The sequence below is a fragment of the Panthera pardus genome, unplaced genomic scaffold (assembly GCF_024362965.1).
Source record: "Panthera pardus isolate Hobbes unplaced genomic scaffold, ASM2436296v1 HiC_scaffold_13, whole genome shotgun sequence".
Taxonomy (NCBI): Eukaryota; Metazoa; Chordata; class Mammalia; order Carnivora; family Felidae; genus Panthera; species Panthera pardus.
Genome location: NW_026526688.1, coordinates 132,349,486 through 132,371,733, shown reverse-complemented (window position 1 = coordinate 132,371,733; position 22,248 = coordinate 132,349,486). Strand labels below are relative to the sequence as shown.

Genomic DNA, 22,248 nt, shown 5'->3' with positions numbered 1-22,248 from the left:
CTTTTCAACTAGTCGATGTCATTGTATGTAGTGGGGATGGAGGGGACAAGAAGGTTTGGGGGGAGGTAGGAAGCAATTCCTACATTAAGAGTCTTCAAAGAGATAATCAAGTGCTACTGATGCCCTTGGCTGGATCTTGTAACAATTGAGCTGTAACAGACATTTTGGAGACAATTGGGAAAATGTGAATGAATAGGGGCTTAACATAACTGATATTAAGACACTGTTAATTTTGTTAGTTTATAATGGTATTGTGGTAATGTAGGCAAATGTCTTTTTTTTAAGATGCATAATCAGTTTTCAGGAGTGAAATATGATATTTATAACTTTCTCTAAAATACTTCAAAAAAATACTTCAGAAAAAAAAGCTGAAGCACATATGGGATAAGATGTCAACAACTGGGAGATCTAGGTGAATGTTATTAGTATCATACCATTATATTAATTATACTATAATCATACAATTAGGATAGTAATCAGACTATTCTATGTTTAAAATTTCATAAAAAGTAAAAAAATGTTGAAAGTATTTTCAATCAATTAGATAAATAAATTCTAAGAAGTGAACAACTACCTTCAGCTCATTTCCCAGGAATTCTATGCAAATAAGTTAGGGCAATGGCTGTCTATTTGTAAAGAAGTTTTACCTAAAAATAAAGATTGGAAAGCACCTTACTAAAAAGACAAAATGAAAAACAGAGCCAAAGCAAAGGAAACCCAAACCCATAAACTCATAAAACAAAAGTAGTAAATAGTGGCATCCCGGAGTGCTGCTTCCAAGCAAAATATAGCAAAATACACTTAACCTTTTTTTTTAAATGTCAGTATCACAAGAAGCAGCAGCCAGCAGAATGCCCCCTTTCTTCATTATCTCTAAGTCGAGGATAGATTTCACAGGGGGATTAAACTATTGCCACCACAGGCTCAGTTAGTAGAGGGTACAATTCTTGATCCCAGGGTTGTAAGTTCGAGCCCAAAATTGAGTGTAGAGATTACTTAAAAATAAAATCTTTAAAATAATAAAGAATGCTAAACTACAGCCACCACAATCTAAAAAGCTCATCTTCACCCAAAGCTTCAAATGTCTTCCCAGCAAATCTTTCATCCCTAGTCATCAACTGTAAAGTTCTCTCATTCATTTCATTTCTTCCTCCTGACTCTGCACAACCACAAAAGGATTTATTTTTGTCTCTCTGGCCCCAAACTGTTATCTCTAAAACCTAAGAGCCCAGCACATAACAGACAATATGTAAGTAAATATTGGCAGAAGAAAGGAAGATATGAAGAGGAGAGGGGAATAAGAGACAAAAGTACCAAAAGAAAAGCTATAGAAAAACGACTGGGATGCTACACAAATTAGAAATAAACCCTAAGTTAGGGGTGCCTGGATGGCTCAATTAGTTAAGCATCTGGCTCTTGATTTCAGCTCAGGTCATGATCTCACGGGTTTGTGAGTTTGAGCCTCACATTGGGCTCCTTGCACTGACAGTGTGGAGCCTGCTTGGGATTCTCTTTCTCCCTCTCTCTCTGCCCCTCCCATGCGCACACTCTCTCTCAAAATAAATAAGCTTAAAAAAACAGGAATGAAACTCTACTTTGACTAAATATAATTTTGAAAGCCAAATTATAGCAAAGTGAAACGTAGAGCCAGAACCCTTGGATTTTTGCCATTTAAGAATTCCAGAAATATACCTCAAAAGCAATGGAACAAAGTCTCCTGGAGGAAGAGGAAGAAGAGCTAAAAGGGGAAAGAAAACAGGAAGAAGGAAAGTTAGTGTAAAGACAGTGGATGACCCATGACAAACGGTGTGGGAAAGCGTCAAGAGCTATCATCACATGGAAAGGGCCTTGTGCTCTTTGCAAAGACACTTCTATATACTAGAGCACACTGCCACACTTCATTTGCAGGGTTCAAACACTTTTAGTTTTTTTCTGGCTAATTTCCATCTCCATATTATGTTTTTCTCATCTTTACACAAAGCAGTCACTTTTGACCACACATATTATAGAAAACTTCTGAATAAGAGTTACACTATCCACACAGGTAAGATCCTATTTGCCAGCTATGATCCTGTTTTTTCCACATTACCTTGGAATCCGCCACTTTATCCAGACCTAACTCCTGAATGACCCTGTTAATCCGTATATTTTTTTCATTAGTCGTCATAGTTGTTGGAAGCCGTAGAGCTGCTGAGAACTGTAAATTTTCTCTCACCGTCAGAGTGCCCATCACGACATCATCCTTAAAGCAAAATGGCATTTGAATAACACGTATTAGGTCTTTTCTAATACCATCACCCTTAAGTACATGTAATGTAATCCACAAGAATAACACACTCAATTTAAAGTCCTAGCTAATGATGTATTTGCAATCATACAAATGACAACAACTTCACATATAGACAGCTGAAAAAGCCTGATGGCATAATTTTCATTCTGTATCGGTACACCCAAAGAGACACAGGTCATTATGATTATTACCAGCAGACATGTCAGACTGCTTTATACAGGATTTACCAGAACATCTTTCTAAGCTCGAAGAAGGACAGGGGTGAAGGTAGGGCCAAAAGGGAATTCAGTAGTGTCTTATGGAAATGATAACTAGAATGGATACCATTGCCCTTACCATGGTTATATTCCAGATTCTCCCTGCCTTTTCATTTCACACTACTCTGAATCTTACGGGGGATTATGAAAAGCTGGTGGAAAGAAAACTGGTTCTATGAGCATGTCATATAGTCAGTTGGAAGTACACTGAACTATCAGCCAAGGTACTTGCCCACATAGAAATAAAAGCAAGCTAAACAAAAAAATGCATAAATACTTACTTGTACCACATAACCTGAATTACATTTGAAATTGGCAGGTCGAGGTGCTCCATTTATCAAAACATCCCCAGATAATCCATGTGGATCTTTCCTTGCAGCTAAGACATCTAACAACCTATGAGAGGACATATACGTTGTGGTTTTTCTCCAACTCAGGCTGTATCTCTCGGCTCCACTGAATCCAAATTCTGCTCAAGTTAGAAAATTAACTGATCAAGAAAGTCTATAGATTACCTAAAATTATGTATATTTTTAAATTCTTACCTTCCCTTATTTAGTATATGCTACAATAAAGCCCAAAGACATGAAACCGAGGCACTGTTGGCTGATCCAGCACAGACTTCCGAAAGAACCTTCCAGGCTGTGACCTTGGGGGGTCTCAAGGCAAGCAATGTGCTCCTTTGTCTAAGACACAGGCCTTAACTTATGCCTTTGGCTCCATCTCCCCACTTTATATTTTCTCCCTCTTTCTCTCCCCATAGCTCAAATCACAGCCAACAGCTGTATGCCAATCATGTCCTGTTATCATGTCCTGTTAGTAAGCTGACCAAATAAGATTTCCCGGTCCTTGAAACAACCACAAGCTAGCACTATTGCATGTTACCCACAGAGCCTAGAACCAGACTAGATAGGCTGCAAATGCTCAACAAATACATGCTCATGTAAAAATAATCTTGAAAAGCACATTTAAACTGCAAAGAAAAAGCTGACTTATATTATTATACTCACGAAGATTTGCCTCCACCTGTGGGTCCCAGAATGGCATTGAGGCCAGGTCTCATGATGCCACTGTAAACACAGAGACATACCAATTTAATAGCTTGTTTCAAAACTGGTTCTATTAATTTAGGGTCTGCATTTAATACACTCAATGAAAGTGATTAAAAAAAAACAAGCACAAACCAACTCTTAAAAGAAAAAGACACTGAACTGTCAATTAACATAAGTCCCACATACAAACGAAGTTAATCAATACTCAAGACATCTAAGAAAAATGGCTTGGGTCCCTCTAAATTCCTTTCACTTCTTCTCTAAATCATTTATATTTTTTGAAAAAGGACACAAGGAAGTTCAAGTTTCCTCAAAGTAGCAGAGTCTAGTGAAACATCTCTGTTAACATTTATCCCCCCAAACACAGTGTAAAGACCTTTAGTCTTAACTAATGTTCAGTGACATTATCTTCAAGTCACCTCATTTGCTACTTAGTCAAGTTCTACACAATTAACAAGTCAATGGACTTCTAGAATCCCCAGTAAGAGTGTTCTCACTGCTTAAATCTACTCAGACTAAAAAACAATATATCTGAAGTAGAAAGTCAATGGCTAGAATAAAGCACCTCACAGGTAAAACAAACAAAAAACACATCACCCGTTCTTAACCCTCACAAATTTTTTACTAAATTAGAAATAGTAAAATATATATTCTCAATATGTATCATTTTCTTCCTTATAAAGTTTCAGGTAATTGGACTGGGAAATTCTCAGTGTAGAAGTGATAGATGCCACTTTCTGTAGGGGACAACTTAAGTTGTCACAACTGTAAAATGGCTGGTGGATGCTAGGGTGAAATGTAGCTTTCACTCTGTTACTCAACTATGGTGCCTCGCACAGAAACACTGCACAAATACAATGAGTTTGGTAAACTAGGAACAAGCTGTAGAACAGAAAAATCTCTTATTCTTTCAATGACCTCTTCTCTTCCCCCCATCCCCAAAAGTAAAAAGACATACTGGCTGAGTGAATTTTCAAGATGCATTTATCTGTAGCTCTTGATTCATCTTCTTTATTAATAGCTACCTAGTAACTGTTTCTAAAATGACCAGAAATAAGCTTGTCATTCACTAAGACTTCATTATCAGAAAAAATCTCCAGGTTTTAAAAATATTTACTCAAGTAAAGACCAACTAATCCTAAATGATTAGCCCAAAATTGAATGTGAATGTTCTAGGACAATTTTATAGGTCCCCAAGCTGGGCTTACTTTGGCACTAAACCCTAGCATTACAGAAAACAACAATAACATACAACCACAAATGCAAGAAAGAGTTCCAGTTGGGAGCAGTGGCTAATTCTCCCTCCATTCATTCAACACAATTATCCAGTGACTACTACGTATGTACAAGACACTCTTCTAGGACATGGGACAGAGAATAGAACAAAGTCCTAGGCCTCCTGGAGTTTACAGTCCAAGGGCCAGCAAAAAAGAGCTGGTCACCTGTTTTCTGTTTTCATAAACAAAGTATCATTGAAACAGAGCCACACTCATTCATTTACGTCCATGGCTGCTTTCACACTACAGTGACAGAATTGACTATTTGCAACACAGATGTATGGCCCATAAAGATGAAAATATTTACTATAAGGCCCTTTATAGAAAGTCTGTTGACGTTTGTTCTGGTTTATGGTCTACAATCCCCTTGTTTCCCCACCCTGCCCTCCACTCTACTATCATCCCTCCGAACTCATTTCCCACCCTTATTTACTGCTTTACAGCATGTACATGCAGGAAAATCTCCCTCACTGTATTGTAAAACTTTGTCAACAAGATGGTGCAATCTTGTGTCACCCCCCACCCCACCATAGCATGCAGCACAGTGGTACAATGGGTAGATCATTGAATACATCAAATGAAACCTAGCTAAAGGATTCATGTCACATCTATCACATTTTAGTGCATAATGGTTAATCCTCTGTTCTCATTTTATGAAGAGGTCCATGCCATTCCCACTGCTTGGAGCTACCTTCCCTCCCTACCTTGTTCTACACACACACTCTTCACTCTCTCTCTCATTCCCCTGGGCCTCCAATTTAGGATTAGGGGCTTTCATGGTGTCTTCTAATCCCCCTATCTGTCCCTCTAAAGAGTAAAGTGCTCTACTTGTATGAATCCACCATTAGACTAGAAGGTTTCTGGAACAGAGGACATAACTGTGTCACTAACATCATATACAATGTCAAGCACCTCATAGACACTTAAAATGTATTGAATAAATGAGTCTCTACATTTTTATAAATGACAGTTACTTACAGGAAAGCTAAAAAAAAAAAAAAGTTTTCAATAAAAACAAATGTCAAAAGACACCTGGGGAGCTCAGTTGGTTAAGCGTCTGACTTTTAATTTCAGCTCAGGTCATGATCTCACAGTTCGTGAGACTGAGCCCCATGTCGGGCTCTGCATTGTCAGTTTGGGATTGTCTCTTTCACTCTCTTTCCCCCTCCCCCACCCCCCACACATGCACTCTTTCTCTTTTTTCTCTTGCAAAAATAAAAATAAACTTTAAAAAAATGTCAAGAAGTAGGAAAAACTTCTTGACAGCTGTAACAGAACACAGGCTGTGAAGGGAGATGGAAGGAACAGAGGTGACAGCTAGAGGGCAGGGTAATTACTTATATTAAGGAATAAGAAAAGTAAGCAAATCAGTAAGTATATTAAGGATAATGAGAACCAGGTTTTTTATTTTTTGAGATATTTTATAAAGATAGAAATGTAGAAAGAACCCTAGGTATAAAATTAGAATTGAAGGTATTACTGAGAAGTCATGAGTTTTAATCTATATACACAGATATAGAAAGCTTTAGGTACATGTATGTGTATATATATATATATATATATATATATATATATATATATATATATTCCCTAGGTCTACCCACTGAGAAGGCCTAGAAGCTATGACATCCCAATGGCAACGAACATTCCAAACACCCAGATCTTGGTTTATAAATACCATCCTCCATGAAAAGGAACAACAGCTAATTCCAGGTCTGAAGCAGGGTAAGTATTCAGGGAGTCTGAAACTTCTTGCTGTGCCAAGAAAATACTCAAATGAGAAAATATATCAAAAGAACAAGGTAAAAAAAGCAAAGGTCTCCCACTGACCCAATCAGGAACAGTAAGATTATCAAGAAGAATAATGATAATAATGCAATTCTATTGAATGGTATTGAATATGAAATCCATGAGTCTATACTGATATAAAGAAATGACTGAAGAAAGGAAGAATAGAGCTTTTTTTTCTTTTAGTAGACTACAATCTAATCCATACTGAAGAGTTGGATGAAAACAGAAAAATCACCTTTTGATAGCTATCATAGTGATTGTTACTGCTGACTTGGGAAGGAAGAATCAATGGGGGCTAAAGCTGGTGGGTTGAAGATTAATGAGGACTACAGTTTTGGAATAATGTCAGAGTATCTCCCCTCATAGTATTTATCAATTACAAAGTAGAAATGGTAACATTACGGCGGAAAAGGCTGGTAGACACCAACATGACTAAGTAATCAAGGTTCAAGGGTGAGACAGAAAAATACCAGGTTGGATGAGACAAAAGACACATGATGTGGTGGTTAGTTAAGTATGTTAAAGGCGTGGTTGACGGACAGTCCCTTAGCACCCACCACTGCATTCACTATGAGGCTGCACTTCCCCTGGGCTGCTCCAAAACAATGACTGAGTTGCTATATAAAAGAGGATCCTTATTTCTGGAAAGCATACACCAAAGGAGTTAAGGATAATAAAACACCATATGGACAGCTTGCTTTTAGAAAAATACTAATGATAATGGGTATATAAAGAGTAAAAGTAACGAGCAAATGCAGTGAAATGTTGACAGGTGGGGCATCTGAGTAAAAAGTGCAAGGTTTAAGTTTAAAATTATGTCAAAATAGGGTCACCTGAGTGGCTCAGTCAGTTAAGCATCTGACTTTGGCTCAGGTCATGATCTCACAGTTCATGAGTTCAAGCCCCACATCAGGCTCTTTGTTGACAGCTCAGAGCCTGCAACCTGCTTTGGATTCTGTTTCCCTCTCTCTCCGCCTCTCCCCCACTCAAGCTCTGTCTCTCTCTGTCTTTGAAAAATAAACCTCAAAACTTTTTAAAATTATGTCAAAATAAATTATAAATTAAAAAAACCCTGAAACAGTATAACAAATTTCCCTGGAGATTAAAAAATATCCACACATCTACTGGTATGGACTATTTTTTCCATAGATCTTCAACCTTCGTGAAGGAAAGCCCAAATACTGGATATGGGGACAAACTAAGTGTAACAAAAAGGTTTTTCATGAGGAAGTAAAATCTTACCTTTTTGAATGCTAATAGTCAGATTTTGTTTTGTCTTCTTCCCCCGACAGAGGAAATCAGGTTCTAGTTACTTAGATCTACAAATGAGATTACAAAATGTCCAAAGGAAAAACAAAACTCAAGATTCTCATCAGATTTCTTGAAATACAGTTACTACTGTGAATGATGGCAGTGCTATCAAACACAAATCAAAAATTAGGTTTATGGAAGCAATCTTTCCCCATCCCAGAAACTCTACTTAGTTGAAATCAACAGATAGGGGAAACATAAGAATCACTGCAGCAAAAACAGGGATGACCTTTCTCAGTGATCCCTAAACCAGACATGTGAGTAAACAAGGAAACCAATCCCACCTGTCCTTTTAACTATAAAATTATAAAGAATTACAAGATTTGACTGAGTTTTTATGAACCTAGTTCTGCACGCAAGGATGAACTCATCCATTGCTGAAATGCATACCAGTGAACCATAAAACTTTATGAAGCCTTGAACAGATGACACTTTTACAGTACCAAGTTACTAAATCTAGTAGTTTTAAAACATAAGCAAGATAAATATATGCTTGCACAGCACGCATTTTAAATCTATTCAACCTGCACATATTCAGGTCCTTTGTTACCTTCCACTTAGCACAAAATCTGAAGTGACCAACATTTTCTTTTTTGAGTATTAATTCTTTTAAGTTTATTTATTTATTTTTGAGAGAGAGAGAGCACAAGTGAGGGAGGGACAGAGAGAGCGAGAGAGAGAGAATCCCAAGGAGGCTCCACATTGTCAGTGCAGAGCCGGTCATGTGGCTCAAACCCACAAACAGTGAGATCGTGGGCTGAGCTGAAATCAAGAGTTAGACACTCAACTGACTGAGCCATCCAGGCACCACATGACCAACATTTTCTTGATTATGATGTTCCACAAAAAAATTATCAGCTTTTCAGAAAGGAAACTTTGCATCTACCATTCCTCTCTTATTTTCCTACTCAGGGTTTCTCAACTAACACACAAAAGCAACAAGGAAGTAAGCTTGACAGTAGGTATTACTCCATGGACAAAGTTCTATCTAATCCTACAAAGCACCTGGCCTCCTGGTAACCCCGTCGATCTCAGATCCCCAGAGTCTCCCTGCCCACAGATAAAAGAGCCCGAAAAAGTTACTTTCTTTGTCTAGGAGTAGTTATTGCCCCTATTAAACAAACAGACTATGCTGTCTGAGCATACCTAGACTCACTCCCCCCTCCACAGACAGGAAAAATCAAGCTCACTTCTGTAGACATCAGAAAAACATTAAAACCCTGATGGCTATCATTTGTGAAAGAGTAGAGATATCTGGGACCAACTAGATTCTACATAAATGCTCATTTTTCTCTCCCCACTCTACCGCCCACTCCACCACGACATGATGCATTCGCCCTGGATGAAGAGAATGAAAACCATAGTTTTGTACTGATTTGGATTCTAAAATACAGTTAAATGTATTGATTTGGTTCCTAATTTCTCTTGGAATTCCACTGCATCACTTAAGCTAAGCCATAGTTTGTCTTATATGTAAATAGACTCTGTCTGCCTATATAATGGGGAGAAGCATTAAGTAAATGGTACAAATTACTGTATAAATGGAACACTCATTTAAAACAAGTGTATTTGAAAACCAAAGTACTTTTACAATATACTGTCATTTCCACTACCTGGCTCTTGCATCTAGGACATAAAGGACATAAAGGACATAAGTACCGAAAAGTGTCTGGCTCATAAGGTACAATAGCAGGTCTTCTCTCTGTTCCACAGATGAGAAAACTAAAGTTCAGAGATGATAATTATATCCCCACAACCAAGAACCAGTAAATTATACAGCCATTCCCATTCAGTAAACCACAGGGTGTACCCAGAAATAATTAAACGACACATTAATTGTTCAGTTTCTCAAACAAAAGTTGATACACATAGAGCAACCACTTTCCCAATTTGGCAGTTCCTTTAAAGTTAACCACACACCTAATATGGGATCCAACCACTTCACTCCAAGTTCAGCCACAAGAAATAAAAGCACGTGTCTGTATGTCTGTATAGAGTTGTACACAAATGTAATTCCTTTATTTGCAATAAGCAAAACCTGTCAAGCTCACTGTAGGTCAATAAAGCTGTTTTAATACAAGTTCATGAACATACTTGATATTTGTTAATATTTCTTTCTCAACTGTTTTTCGACCAAGAAGAAAGCCACTCGTCACTTTTACTCGATAGTTGATGTTATGAAAACTTAACACAGCTACTTCGGTAAATGTCTTCAGGTCATTGGAGGTTGTCGTGGGGAGGTCATTGGTATTTCTTCGTGACATTGGGATAAAAACTTCGTCATTACTGGAAGACATCTGGAGAGTTTCTGCCTTTCTGTAGAGGGAAAAGCAACAATAAGTTGATAGTCCAGATAAATCAGATTGTAAATACCAGTTAACAGTACACTTAAAACAAGTCATTTTGGTACACATTTCCAATTACAAAATAAATAAATCCTGGAAATGTAATATACAGCATGGTGTCTACAGATAATAACACTGCACTGTATGTTTGAAAGTTGTTAAGACGGCAGATCTTGGAAGTTCTCATCACAAGAAAAAAAATTGTGACTTTGTGATAGATGTTAACTAGACTTACAGTGATCATTTCACAATATAAATAAATATTAAATCATTATATTGTACACCTGAAACCAATGTAATGGTATTTGTCAATTTTAGCTCTATTCAGAAAAATTAAAAATAGAGATCTAAATTTTTTAAAAGAATGTAAAATACCCGATTAGTCCTTTTTTTACATGCTTAAGTAAAAATATTTTAGGTACAGTGGGTTCAATAAAATACACTATTAAACATGCTTTAAAAACAAGTCGATTTTAAATTACAATGCAATAAATAGTTCCATTTCCAATGAACAGGCTATATTGTGAAAAGAACAACCATGGGACCTATATTAGGGGGGCAGACACAACTCCAAATGCATAAACTTCAATTAGTTGTTAATTAAACATCTAATAAGTAAATACAGACAATGAAAATTAATCAAAACTCATAAAACAGGAAAAAGATAAGTGGGAGTTAGACTTGCCTGGTTTGAAAATCATATTACGATACATCTCAAGATTAGGGGCAGACCACATGATTACCATCACCTGTTTTTGTTGTTTCATTTTGGGTTCTTGATATAGTTATTATTATAAAAAGGGAGTTAATCCAGGCAGTCAGGGACAAGAGAAATTTCTCTGAATTTATTGCTCCAGACTCTATATCCCTGTCTGTTATGCTCCCTCAATCAGCCAAGAAGAGAAGTTCCAAAACTGTTTGAGATGACATGATCATTTCCATGATGGGTGAACATATTTAAATTCTAGGAAGCTTTAGAATTAAGTAGAAAAACTATTAATAAAATCAAACCAATAATGAAGCAGGTATAGAATTTAGAACAAAAACAGAGTATTAAGTTTATAAATGGAGTTTAGGGGCGCCTATGTGGCTCAGTCGGTTAAGCACCCAACTTTGGCCCAGGTCTTGATCTCATGGTTTGTGGGTCTGAGCCTCACATTGGGCTCCTGTACTGACAGCTCAGAACCTGGAGCCTGCTTCAGATTCTGTGTCTCCCTCTCTCTCTGCCCCTCCCCTGTTCATGCTCTGTCTCTCTCTGTCTCAAAAATAAATAAACGTTAAAAAAAAAAATTTAAAAGATTTAGACTAAAGTTAAGATGAACTTAACAGCTTGTGAACTAGGTTTGAAATGTCAAATGACCATCAACTTAGTGTTCTGTTTTGTTAGAGTATAGTTGACATCCCAGTTTTAATTTTTAAAAATCAAAGTTATCAGGGCACCCAGGTGGCTCGGTCTCTTGAGCATCTGACTCTTGATTTCGGGTCAGGTTATGATTCCAGGGTTGTGGGATGGAGCCCCACATCAGGCTCCATGCTGAGCATAGAGCCTGCTTAGGATTCTCAATCTCTCTCTCTCCCCACCCCACCTGCCCCTCTCCCCTGCTCACACGCACTCTCTCTCTAAAAGAAAAATAAATTTAATTAATTAAATTTTAAAAAATAAATAAAAATGAAAGTTATCCATGAAGAACTTTCTCTCTGGCTATGATGGAGCAGCTGTTCCAAACCCAGCCTCCTCCAAAGAGAACATTGTAAAAGTAGATAAAATGTAACATGCAACTATTTGAAGAGCTCTGTGTGATTAGAGTAACCAAAGCAGCTAGGAGTTGCAGAACCAAAATCCTGGAAAGGAGAGAATGCAAAGGCAAACCCAGCATTCTGTGCCCTTTCCTCTCAAGGCAAATTGCAGACACATGGGGAAAATTTCAGAAAAAAAAACAAAACAAAACAAAAACAGGCAGAAAGAAGCTGCTAGAGGCTAAAAATCTGAGCAAATATTTAAGCAGCCAATGATAAAGAAAATTTTTAACTTTTAACATTTGTGGACCCTGCTCCTGGGCTCTCAGGGAAGCTATACTTTACATTTCCCACCAAGGTCAAAATGACTTGGCAAAACCTCAAAGCATAGGCTCTACCTCTGTCTGGAGCACACATTGCATGTCTGCTTCATTCAAAAAACAACCAAAAAGGAACATCAAACATACAGATAGGAAAAACAAAAGAAACCTCTTGGTTCCCATAAGATTAAAATCATACAGCCTTGCACATGTTGAAAACATAAAGTCTGTAACTTTCTGGAATGCCCTTCTTCATCATGATGTGTAACTCTTCATGTAAAAAAACATGTAGAACACTGCACCAAATGTTCCTTCCCCAAAGCACTCTCTTCTTTGTCAAGATTATGTATCCTGGGCTATTGTGCTAAATTGGGCTCGTCTTTCCTTTTCTCTTTAAAAATTTTAAAAAGATTTGTTCATTTTGCATCAATGTTACTTGGCATAGAAGGACAGGATATTAGAGAAACTCTCGCAAGACCTCCGAGCAACTCAGGCGCTGGGTACCAGCACAGGTACCCCTGTGAACTCCCAGCACCTCATAGATATATCGGGTGAGTTCTCCTGATATCTGCACCTCCTCAATTTGAGTTGATGGTCCTGACTTTTATTCAAGCTGTTGAGAGTTACAGGAATGATCTCAGGTGGGAATAACCTACAGGGGTTGGAATTGATGGGCTGGATGTTTGAATTTGGCATTATACTAATTGCTAGACCTTCAGTGTAAGGCTTGAGTAAATTTTCTGGTTAGAAATATGAGAGACCGAATCACTCAGCTCTAAGCAGCAAGGACATTTGCTACTTCTGGCCAAATGATCCTTTCAGATGACTGAAAGCCTGTAATGGAAGTGTCAGAGGATATTCCTCAAGACCTGCAGGGGTCCCATAGGAATGTTCCATCTAATAAGGTAATTAATGATTGGATGGTCCAGGGACACAGACATAAAGACAGATCATCCAGTGCTCCCAGCCCCTTCGATGGTTTTTACCTCACTGAGAGAAATCCAGAGACATCAGAAGGTGTATCACGGTCCTTGGAAGTAACTCTCACAAGCAGCACCCTCTCAACCCACCACACTTGATATCCTTAGATCTTAGTCAAGCCTTATTCTACAAATAAAACTGAAACTAAAACGAATGGGGAACCGTGCTTCAAAAGCCTAACGCTGCTGGAAAACCAACAACCACCCACAGGAAACTCTGGCAGGCTGTACGTACAATACATGTGGAGCCTACACACGGCAAGTGCTTACTAATGGGGAAATTTAAGGATAACCTGAGTCTCAAATCCCAAATGCAGTTCTTCGACATGTCTGGATTAGTTTTCTTGTGTACACTATGAGAGAAAGCCAGCTATAAGACCAAGCAGCTAGAAACTAGGGAGCCATTTGGTGTAACCAGTGAACCCCTGGCTTTGGGGGAGGACCCAACCCTCACAAAGGTACTCTGGGCTTCATTCGGTTTGTTCGTTGCTGTAGCGTTTCATATCTTTGGACAAAACCGACCGAGTTCTTACTGGAAATGGAAAATAACTAGTTAATGGATCCAGAAAGTATCCTGCTGTCTTGCAATCAGGTTTGTTTTAATAAAAGGAGGATATTTGGAAGTTGGGTCTTAGATGTCCTCTCCACAAATATTACTGAAACAGAGGCTAATTATGTGTGCACCTTGTTTGTGTAAATGTCTATATGCGTTACAGATGAGGTATTTTCTCTACCTCCAATTGGTATTGCTAAAATTAATCTGTAAAGGAGTTCTATTTAATTAGTTTAAAAGCAAGAGCTCTAGAAACTGGGCATTCTAGAACTCAGAAAGATAAAAATAACTCAAATGTTTTTCAAGTTCACATGATCTGGAATAAAATTCCCTACATTCTGGCTTTTACGTTACTCCATAATAAAGATGCCTCACAGCAAGGAACCCAACTGATGGGCCAAAGAAATAAGGATAGACAAAGACTTAAGATACCTGACCCACTTCTCAATAGTCATAAAAAATGAAGAAAAAGGGAGCAAGACAGGCAGACACCGCAAATCCTAAAAACACCTCTTAAACACAAACACCAGGACCAATGCCTAACCAACCCACTGCCTGCTCCTCCACCTCCTCCAGTGGCCTGAAAAGCAAGCAGAGAAAAAAAGCCGGTTCTGCAGGAGGAAAATACAGGAGACGGAGATAAAGTAAAGTTAGTCCAAACTTTGACTATGCGTCTGACCTTGCCAGCAGCACTCCTGCCGCCTCCGCCCCGTCCTGTTACTGTACCACCATCCGGGTCTCGCACACAGGCGGCTCCTACACCAAGGCCTCGTGCGCTATCCACTCCTGCTCATCCTACCGTCACTGTCGAGGAGCACAAAGCACCGCAAGCTATTGGGCCCCCTCCTTATGAAGGTCCAAACTGGAGCAGCTCCAAATCAGCATGAAGAGGCCCGAGGGCTCCCTTGGACTTAAACCACTCACTTGAGACTTCCCCACAGAAGCCCCAGGTAAAACTGACAGTGGAGAACAGGAACAAACTGATTGACTTTCAAGTGAACACAGGTGCAACGTATTCGGTATTAAAGCTAACTCAAGGTGGCTGCTTTAATTAAAATAGACACGTTTTTGCAGTTATCAATATAAAATATAATAATCAGCTTTTATTCTACCGGAATTTATTCAATTCGTGTTCTATCTGTTGTAATTTGTCAGCAAAAATAACTTAAAATGCTATTGGATTTTGTCTGTCTCATGAAGTTCTCATGGGTAATTGTTAAAAGCAAATAGGTTAAATACATAAAAAGGTTTATAGCTTTCAAAATCTCTGGTAAGTTAAAACTTTTGCTAGGCTAAATGAAAAATTGGGTTGAATTCATTGGGTATCTAATTTTCCAAGTAAGATAAAATCCGGAAACATTTATTACTAAACAAGGCTTTTCTGCTTTTGTATTATTACCGAGAAACTAAAAATACTTAGATCTGCTGCTAAATGATTTTATCCTTTATTGAAAATTATACTATGAAAAAAACACGTTTCCAAAAACTGAAATGTGTTCATAAATTTGCCAATGTAAAGAATTCTAGTGTAACAGTTCAAAATCCTAACTACTTAGTTTTCACTGAAGACTAAGGTTTCTAAGAGTGAAAATTCTGCTAAATGTAATGGAGACTGCTGGAAATGACAAAGAAAGCAACTCTGTATGTAGGAAAGTAGAAGATGTGCAAGAAAGATATAAGGAATGAGAATACATTTTTGTTGAGAGAAAAAAAATAATTTTGTCCTAAAATAAGACTGATTGTTTTACAGAGGGAAAGCTTACGGCAAAGTCGAAAAGAAAAGGAAAGTTGTAGAAGGTCTGTGAAGGGGAAAAGAATTTGATGCATGGTCAGGAATGACTATGCTCAGAATAAACAAGTTTAAAAGTAAACTTGTATAGAAAATGGACAACAAACAAAACCTAAAAGCAGCAGAAGGAAGAACATAATAAAGATTAGAGCAGACAGAAATGATATAGAAACTAAAAAAACAATAGAATGAGCTGATTCTTTAAAAAAAATAATAAAATTGGTAAACCTCTAGCCACACTTAACAAAAAAAGAGAAAGGACTCAAATAAATAAAATCACAAATGAGAGAGGAGAAATCACAACCAACACCGCATAAATACAATTATAAGAGAACATTATGAAAAATTGTATGCCAACAAATTGGACTACCTAGAAGAAATGGATAAATTCCTAGACATGCATAAACTACCAAAACGGAACAGGAAGAAATAGAAAATTTGAACAGACCTGATAACCAGCAAAGAAACTGCATCAGTAATCAAAAATCTCCCAACAAACAAAAGTCCCAGATCAGGCTTCACAGGTAAATACTACCAAACATTCAAAGAAGAGTTAATACCTATTCTTCTCAAACTATTCCAAAAAATAGAAAAGGAAAGAAAACTTCCAAATTCAGTCTATGAGGCCAGCATGACCCTGATACCAAAACCAGATAAAGACACCACACAAAAAAGAGAAGTACAGGACAATTTCCCTGATGAACATAGATGCAAAAATATTCAACAAAATACTATCAAACCAAATTCAACAATACATTAAAAAAAATCATTCCCATGATCAAGTGGGATTTATTCCTGGTGGTTCACCATTTGCAGATCAATCAACATGATACATCACATCAATAAAAGAAAAGATAAGAACCATATAATCATTTTAATAGGCACAGAGAAAGCATTTGGCAAAGTACAACAGCCATTCATGAGAAAAACTCCCAACAAAGTACAGGGATAGTGGGAACATACCTCAACATCGTAAAGGCAATATACAAAAAACCCACAGCTAACATACTCAGTGGAGAAAAACTGAGACCTTTTCCCCTATGATCAATAACAAGACAAGGATGTCCAACTCTCACCACTTTTTTTCAACATAGTACTGGAAATCCTTGCCACAACAGCAGACAACAAAAAGAAATAAAAGGCATCCAAATCTGTAAGGAAGAAGTTAAACTTTTACTATTGGCAGATGGCATGATGCTGTATATAGAAAAACAAAAGACTCTACCAAAAAACTGCTAGAAGTAGTACATGAATTCAGTAAAATCACAGGACACAAAACCAATGTGCAGAAATCTGTTGCATTTCTATACACCAATAATTAAGCAACAGAAAGAGAAATTTAAAAAACAATGCTATTTACAAGTATCCATTAATTGGTGAATAGATAAATATGATATATATATATATACACACATATATATACACACACACACACACACACACACACAGGAATATTATTCAACCATAAAAAGAATGAAATCTTACCATTTGCAATGACATGGACGAAACTATAGAGTTTCATGCTAAGCAAAATAAGTCCATGAGAAAAAGACAAATACCATAGGTTTTCACTCATATGTGGAATTTAAGAAACCAAACAAATGAGCAACGGGGAAAAAGAGAGAGAGAGACAAATCAAGAAACAGACTCTTCACTAGAGAGAACAAACTGATATTGACCAGAGGAGAGAGGGCTAGGGAGGATGGATTAAATAGGTGATGGGCACTTGTGATGAGCAGTGGGTGATGTATGGAATTGTTGAATCACTACATTGTATACTTGAAACTAATATAATACTAGATGCTTAGCTAACTGGAATTGAAATAAAAACCTAAAATGAAAAAAAGTACACCAGTATAAAATTAAAATTTGGTTTTTCTCTCTGTTAAAAAGATAAGACTTACTTAGATTATTGATCTGCTCTTGATAAGAAATTACAACATTTTTTTTCTTTATCTGCTTAGAAAAACAAGGGTTTCTATATTTGTTTTTATCAGGTCTCTAATTACCAAAGAAAACTAAAACTTGTCAATATTAAAGGAGCTGAGTTTTGCTAAGAATTATTTAATCTTCTATAGAATCTCTTAGTGCCATTTTGGTTAAAACTTAAAACTTAAGTTTTGTAATGATCTGTAATCCTATTTAGGCATGTGCTTTCGAACTTTTTGATATTTTTAACAAACTTCCCAAAACTTTAAATTCTAAATAAAGTTTTTCACAAAAACTTTAGCCTTGTTTATTTGGATGTTAAGTTACATGGGAAGCACTGTCAAACAAATAATGATAAACCTTCTTAGATTGTATTATGTGGGTAAATGCTATATAACTGTTCCAGAAATTATAGAAAATTCCTAAAGTTTTAATATGTCCTGGTATAATGTCATCACTTCAAATTCCAATTATTGAAACATTAAACTGTTATGTGTCACAGAAATAACTGGATTTCCTTGTCAACTGTATTATAATGAACTTTCATCAGACCTTTAACCATCTCCATCTTTGAGTCTTTTGTCATTTATAGTTATTGTCTGATGCTCTTACAAAATCTGTTTCATCTTCAAGGAGATTCACAAAAAGGACTTTTGACAAATATAGTTTTTTGATGCCCTTAAGATCACAAAACTAAACTAAGAATTTCCAGGACTAACCAAAAAAACTGCACTCAAACAAAACAGAAATTAATAACATGGGACTAAGTGAATTAAGAAAAAATGATTATAGTTTTTACAACTGTAGTTTAAAACTGCTGGTTCTCTGCTCTTCCAGATTTAAGGAAACTTCTTCTCTTAAAATATCTATGATTTACAAAAATATGATAAAATATTCCTTTGTGAACACATAAAAACATTTATCTTTTCTCCCTACCTGAACCCTCCAGAATTTAGAAACTCTCAATAATTATTCTTGCTTTCATGGCAATTATAATTATTTGCAAAAGTACAATAAGAATCTGTTCTCCTTGTTACAGGACACCATTGGAAACACTGGTTATATTACCAAGGCTCTGACTGGAATGTCATATTTGAGAGACACATGTGTAGACTCAGATATGACCAGACAGCTTTAAGGAACTGAAATTGACTTTATGGAGCCAATAAAGCCCCTAGGAGGTGTTGGCCTGATACCGTGCTTACAGAGTTCCCAGCAGCTTTACCAGGCGAGTAAAGAATATCACTTCCTGACAGAAGCACGAACCTCAGGAAATGTGGGGGACCTCAAGAAGACAGGAATTCACCCAAATCTATAGGTATTATAGTAGAATCTTATGGCAAGTATTTGGTTTCACTCTTGGCCTTAAAAAATGTCAAAGGTTCAAACTGAAATTCATTACAAAAGTTCCAACAAAACAGGTTTAAAAGAATCTATATATTCAATTACTATTCCTGCTATAAATACTTATGTAAATACTTAGGTAAATAATTAGGCCAAGTTTGTTAAAACTGGACTTATTTTACAAACAAATTAGTCTTTATTGGGCTATTTTTGACAGGAATGAAGGTGACTTTAGAGAGAAAGGTTATATTTCAAAAACACACCTTTATAGATGTTAGATTCTAGTTCTGATTAATTATCTTTGAGGGTTTGCTGTTTGCCTATAAAACTGGGCTGGATCCTGAATTCTGGTTTCTTTGACTATCTGGCTATTTGGAGCTATCTCTCCAAACTAAGGCTTCCTATCTTCTCCCATTCTTTTATCTTAAAATCATTAAGAACTAAAACTGCCCTTCTTCCTGAAGTCCTGCAAACTGAAGCTGAACAACTTACGATAAACTTTAGAGAAATTGCCATATATATATATATATATATATATATATATATATATACACAATATTAGTGCCTTTGCTCTATCGGCCACTCAAAAGGATCACCAGAGACATGTTAACTATAAAGCAGAAAAACCCATCAGGTTTCTGCTGCCTGCTTCCATTCCATTTCTGTATGTTGATTTTGTATCCTGTGACTTTACTGAATTTGTGTATCAGTTCTGGCAAATTTTTATCAGAATCTTTTGGATTTTCTATATAGTGTCATGCCATCTGCAAATAGTGACAGTTGTACTTCTTCCTTATCAATCTGGATGCCTGTTATATCTTTTTGTTGCCTGATTGATGAAAATAGGACTTCCAGTACTAAATAACAGTGGTGAGAGTGGACATCCCTGTCTTGTTCCTGACCTTAGAGGAAAAGCTCTCAGTATTTTTCCATTGAGTATGATATTAGCTGTGGGTTTTTGTATATGGCCTTTATGATGTTGAGGTATGTTCCCTCTATCCCTACTTTGCTGAGGGTTTTTATTAAGAATGGATGCTGTACTGTATCAGATGCCTTTTCTGCATCATTTGAGAGGATCATATGGTTCTTATCCTTTCTTTTATTAATGTGGTGTATCCAGTTGATTTATTTGCAAAAATTGAACCACCTTTGCAACCCAGGAATAAATCCCACTTGATTGTGGTGAATGATTCTTTTAATGTACTGTCAGATTCAATTTGCTAGTATTTTGTTGAGAATTTTTGCATCCATGTTAATCAGGGATATTGGCGTGTAGTTCTCTCTTTTAGTGGACAAACTAGATTTTAAACTAAAGACTGTCACAAGAGATGAAAAAGGGCATTATATCATAATAAAGGGGACACTCCAAGAAGATCTAACAATGATAAATATTTATGCCCCCATCTTGAAAGAACCCAAATATATAAAACAATTAATAACAAACATAAAGGAATTCACTGATTACAATACAATAATAGTAGGGACTTTCACACCCCACTTACAGCAATGGATCAACTAAGCAGAAAATCAACAAGGAAACAATGGCTTTGAATGACACACCAGACCAGATGGACTTAACAGATATATTTAGAACATTCCCTCCTAAAGCAGCAGAATACACATTCTTTTCAAAAGCACATGGGACATTCTCCAGAATAGATCATATATTAACTTCCAAATCAGGCCTCAACAAAAAGATTGAGATCATACCATAGATATTTTCTAATCACAAAGCCATTAAACTTGAAGTCAACCACGTGAAAAATTTTGGAAAGACCACAAACACATACAGGTTAACAACATCCTACTAAATAATGAATGGGTTAGCCAGGAAATTAAAGAAGAAATTTTTTAAAAATGCATGGAAACAAATGAAAATGAAAACACAATGGTCCAAAACTTTTGGAATGCAGCAAAGGAGGTCATTAGAGGGAAGTACATAGCAATACAAGCCTACCTCATAAAGTAAGAAAAATCTCAAGCAACCTGACCTTACATCTAAAGCTAAAAAAGAACAACAAATGAAGCCCAAAACCAGCAGAATAAGGGAAAAAATAAAGATTAGAGCATAAGTGATATTTAGAAACCAAAAACAAACTAACAAACAAAAAAACAGTAGAACAGTTCAATGAAACCAGGAGCTGATTCTTTGAAAAAATTAATAAAATTGATAAACGCATATCAAAAAGAAGAGAAAGGACCCAAATAAATAAAATCATGAATGAGAGAGAAATCACAACTAATACCACAGAAATACAAACAATTATAAGAAAATATTATGGAAATTATATGCCAACAAATTGGGCAATCTGGAAGAAATGGGTAAATTCCTAGAAACATATAAACTACCAAAACTGAAACAGGAAGAAATAGAAATATTTGAACAGACTGATAACCAGCAAAGAAATTGTATCAGTAATCAAAAATCTTCTAACAAACAAAAGTCCAGGGTCAGATGACTTCACAGAGGAATTCTACCAAACATTTAAAAAAGAACCAATACCTACTCTTCTCAAACTAGTCCAAAAAATATAAATGGAGGAAAACTTCCAAACTCATTCTATGAGGCCAGCATTACCCTGAATCCAAAGCCAAATGAAGACTCTCTGAAATTTTTAAAAAGGTTTGTTCATTTTGTGTTAATAGCTCCCAGGGCTAAGAAGGTAAACTTTGGAGTTGCAAGTTATCAGCTGGAATCCCCAAGCTTTTCAGGTCCCAGGAAGGCTATGCCGCAGGAATACAGGCAACCCAGAAATAGACCAACTTCTACTGATCCATTCATACTTGATTTGTCTGCAAGGAGAAAGTTAAATCCGCTCTGAAAGACATCATCATCCAAATTTTCAATAAAAAATTACCAGACATGCCAGTTAACAGAACCTAATGTTCTAAAAACAAGAAAATAGAAATAGACCCACAGGTAATGCAGACTAGAATCATCAGACATTGACATTAAAATAACTGAGTAATATGTTTAAGAAAATGAATAAAAGGATATTATCACCAAAGAACCAGAATCTATATCGAAAAACAAAAAAATCAATAGATGAGTTTAATAACAGTTTAGACACAGATTAGAAAAGAGAATTAGTGGAATTGGTAGACTCATATGCAGCAAACATCTAGTTTGAAACATGGATGAAAATTATCAATATGGTGTGTGTGTGTGGAGGGAGGTCCTCCAGATTGAAAAAGATGAAACCTACATAAAAGAGTCTAAGAAATATATGGGATATGATGAAAAAGGTCTGGCATACATGTAACTGGAGACCT

General features: G+C 36.5%; 1 protein-coding gene across 6 annotated transcripts in view; it reads right to left on the bottom strand.

The window, feature by feature from the left end:
- The window catches only part of ABCG2 (ATP binding cassette subfamily G member 2 (Junior blood group)), a 120,115-nt gene that overhangs the window by 32,136 nt on the left and 65,731 nt on the right, over positions 1 to 22,248 (bottom strand). For 4 of the 6 annotated variants that reach the window (XM_019464710.2, XM_019464761.2, XM_019464747.2 and 1 more), the window contains exons 2-5: positions 10,073 to 10,294; positions 3,558 to 3,617; positions 2,829 to 2,943; positions 2,090 to 2,242 (exon numbers count right to left, since the gene is read on the bottom strand). In XM_019464710.2, coding sequence (XP_019320255.2) covers positions 2,090 to 2,242; positions 2,829 to 2,943; positions 3,558 to 3,617; positions 10,073 to 10,275 — 531 coding nt within the window. In that variant the 5' untranslated portion in view covers positions 10,276 to 10,294. Of the gene's footprint in view, positions 1 to 2,089; positions 2,243 to 2,828; positions 2,944 to 3,557; positions 3,618 to 9,637; positions 9,681 to 10,072; positions 10,295 to 22,248 lie in introns of those variants that run through there. The other 2 variants (XM_019464754.2, XM_053901399.1) reach the window with 2 other exon arrangements.